At 34.4% G+C, this 3,240-nt stretch overlaps 1 protein-coding gene and 1 pseudogene across 1 annotated transcript in view; one reads left to right on the top strand and one right to left on the bottom strand.

Annotated features, from left to right (window-relative positions):
- LOC107686323 (complement C1q tumor necrosis factor-related protein 4-like) overlaps nt 1-513 on the top strand; it is a 1,799-nt pseudogene extending 1,286 nt beyond the window's left edge.
- A 1,530-nt stretch (nt 514-2,043) lies between these two features.
- Nucleotides 2,044-3,240, bottom strand: part of LOC107686322 (uncharacterized) — a 16,569-nt gene continuing 15,372 nt past the window's right edge. Inside the window, exons 16-19 of the mRNA XM_016483289.1 lie at nt 2,920-3,030; nt 2,578-2,795; nt 2,233-2,296; nt 2,044-2,136 (exon numbers count right to left, since the gene is read on the bottom strand). Of these exons, the coding sequence (XP_016338775.1) occupies nt 2,044-2,136; nt 2,233-2,296; nt 2,578-2,795; nt 2,920-3,030 (486 nt within the window). The remainder of the gene's footprint in view (nt 2,137-2,232; nt 2,297-2,577; nt 2,796-2,919; nt 3,031-3,240) is intronic.

The following is a 3,240-nucleotide window of genomic DNA, read 5'->3' as shown; positions in this document are numbered from 1 at the left end:
ATACTGTAGCTGTTGCACACTGTACGTGTTCGGCGTTGCAAAGCGGGGTTACCTGCGGAGGGTTACCTGAGCAGGGTTTATTACCCTGGGGATAAAGCGCTGGGAGAAAGCAGAGGGCGTCGTGAAAGAGATGCTCTCACGTTTGACGTAGAGTATGTGAACATTGGTGGCCATTTTAACAAAACATCCGGACATTTTATCTGCCACTTCCCCGGTGCGTATTACTTTGCATTTACCGTGGGAAAGCACCCTCGTCGTGCGGTTTCAGTGAAGCTGATGACGGGCAGAGGCGAGGTGCGGGCCGTGGTGTTCGACGAGGACATGTCGTGGCGGAGAGAGATGCAGAGTCAGAGTTTGCTGTTGTCACTGAAAAGAGGAGACAGTGTCTGGCTGTACAGTCAGCAGGATGACGGATATGCCGTTTACAGCAACCAGGGAAGATATACGACCTTCTCTGGTTTCCTGGTCTACCCTGACGGCGAATTCATGAACATAGACAGAACTTTCCCTTGAGATCCAAAGCCAGCAACAGTACTGATTCATTCATAGTTTAGTTTTTGTACTAAATTAGTTTTTTTTTGTACCTCTTAACATAGTACTATTGTTATGTGCTTCACATCACAACCATAATGTAAATAAATACTGTATATTTTTTGGGGGGTAAAACTTTTCACACTTGAAATAGTTAACCCTGGATCATTCTAAATGGAATCCTGCGTTAACAATGAATCATGGGAATTTCCGTCACCATTTGACATTTTCCCTCTGACACCAAAAGGAGTGTTTATACTATGCGCTTACGAGGCATGCGATTGGGTGTCTGTTGCTAAGCCTAGCCGTAACATTATACTGGGGATAAAGCGGGGCTAACCCCGCTTCTAAATTACAAGTGTGAAACGTATACCTTCACTTTAGTTTAGTTTAGTTTAGAATGGAGTTTAGAACGATGTTAAAAGCCTTTATGGTTAGCAGATCATTAGTTATTGTACGTTAAATTAGAACTTTAATTCATATATAGGCTATTCATATTTAAATGTAAATGAAATAGGCCTACTAATCTGTTAAGCATTAGCCTATATATCCCTTTTGTTAACTTATTAGTGAACGTTACTATAATGTTACTATTTCTTGTAAGCTATAGGCTAATTGTTTAGCATGTTATGTTAGTGTAACTGTCTCATATGGTTAAAGAAAAACTTACACAGGCACAGTTGATGCTGATTTTATTGTTCCATTGTAATTACTATTGTTAACATGTAGCCTAGTACTTTAACAAATATTAAAAGTGTCCGAGATGTTTTTTTTCCTTTCTCATGGTTTATTTTTTATTTCAGCACAAAACCGACTTCTTTAAGTGTTTTGTTTCATACTATTCATGCTTATGTTTTTCCTCTTTTTAAATTTTATTTTACATCACGTAAAACAATAAAAATAATTATTTCTAGCATTTAAAAAAACAACAACCTCCGAGCATTTCTAGCATTTAAAAACAACAACCACCTGGAGCTCTGTCTGTCTTCTCAGAAAGAGAAGCAAGTACACAAGTGTTCACACAAAACTTCTGTTCAAAACCATGAAAACTTCCCGAGTCACAATGAGAGACCATTTTAAAAGAGCATATATCTTTTTAATGTATTTCATATATTTACATTCTACAGTAAATGTGTACAAATAGAATTAAATGACTGTAAATTTAACATGTTAATTTAGTGCGAAAAATTAAGAAACAAATATAATTGTATGGTATATGGAATGGAAATAATAAACTAAACAAATAATATATTGACTAATAAACAATACATAATTGACTTCAAAGGCCATTTATTGTAATGTCTATAATATTCAATGCTAATATTCAATACTATGTGAATGACTGTGATTAATTTGATAATTACTTGGCATATCATTAATTCAATAAAAATTCATTAATTATCAGGCCTGATGTTTTACACTACAACAGGTCACTCAGGTGCACTATATATTTGCACTATATTATTATCCACTGAACTATAAACATTAATTATTACATACAAAAAATTATACTTAAGTTATAACCCCAGAGGGGTTCTGAAAACATAAAGCTGTGTCTGGCCCATACGTCTCAGGCTGGTGGTTTGAGTCCAGGATCTGTGCAACATGATCGACATGGTTCATTAAAAAAATTAAAAATAACATTTAAAATGTCATCATTTTGTGTGTGATCCATTGGCTCACCTGATGTGACCGATGTGACTGCTTTCTATAAGATTTCATTTCTGTGTCAGCATATGCCACAAAATGGATTAATGTGTAGATTCTGAAACAAAAGAACATAATTCATTACTTATATACTGCACATAAAATAGGATTAAAACAGGATGACTCATTCAGGATGATTTATATATTCATACTTGGACTAGTTTTACATTTATAATGGTTAATATACATTATACGTTAATATGTATAATACACTTTATTGATTTTCTACTTTTTATTGAAATACTAAAACAAAATAGGTCTCATAATTTTTAGCATATAAAACAAAAATGTCTCTCTATCAGTAATCGTGATTTAATTCTTGTGTGCATGTTTAGTTACCTGTGGTAAAGCATTGCAACAAACTGCATTAACAGTAATGATGCAAAGCTCAGTAGAAACATCAGTGCGATTGGATCTAGGGAAAACACTTCTGTTGGGTCATAAGTCCCATTGGGATAGATTTTTGGGATCTTTATAGAGACTAAGTCACCAATCGCCTGAAGGAAGAAAGTTGCCACCAGCCAAAGTACATTGCAGAAGAAAAAGGCAAATGTAACCTGTAAGGAAAAGAAAAGCTAACAGCATGGAGACAAATATGTACTGTTGCAGATCAGTTACTTTAGACAAAACCACATAAAAAGTTCTTTTTGCATACTGACATACTTTATTTCTTTTGCTTACCTTATTTCGAAGTTCTCTCAGATCATCAGCAATTTTTTCCTGTTGTTCTTTATTCTCTTTAAGAGGTTCCAGATATTTCTTCTGCAGTTCTCTCCAGAAGTTGATTTCACCCTGCAACATTTAAAATGAAAAAGAGGCATTAAAACATATCAGTGGAAATTTAATTAATGCTAACATCTAATCAGCAATTCAATGCATAAAAGCAAGACATGGTCAAAAAAATTAAGTTGTTGCTGTAGTTTAGTGTATTGAAATGGTAGTTTAGTGTGGTCAAACTGTAAATTTAAGGTATTAATATTCAACTGACATATCAGCTAGTTA

Source organism: Sinocyclocheilus anshuiensis, unplaced genomic scaffold, assembly GCF_001515605.1.
Source record: "Sinocyclocheilus anshuiensis isolate Anshui unplaced genomic scaffold, SAMN03320099.WGS_v1.1 scaffold481, whole genome shotgun sequence".
Classification (NCBI taxonomy): domain Eukaryota; kingdom Metazoa; phylum Chordata; class Actinopteri; order Cypriniformes; family Cyprinidae; genus Sinocyclocheilus; species Sinocyclocheilus anshuiensis.
This window is presented reverse-complemented; position numbering and strand designations above follow the sequence as displayed.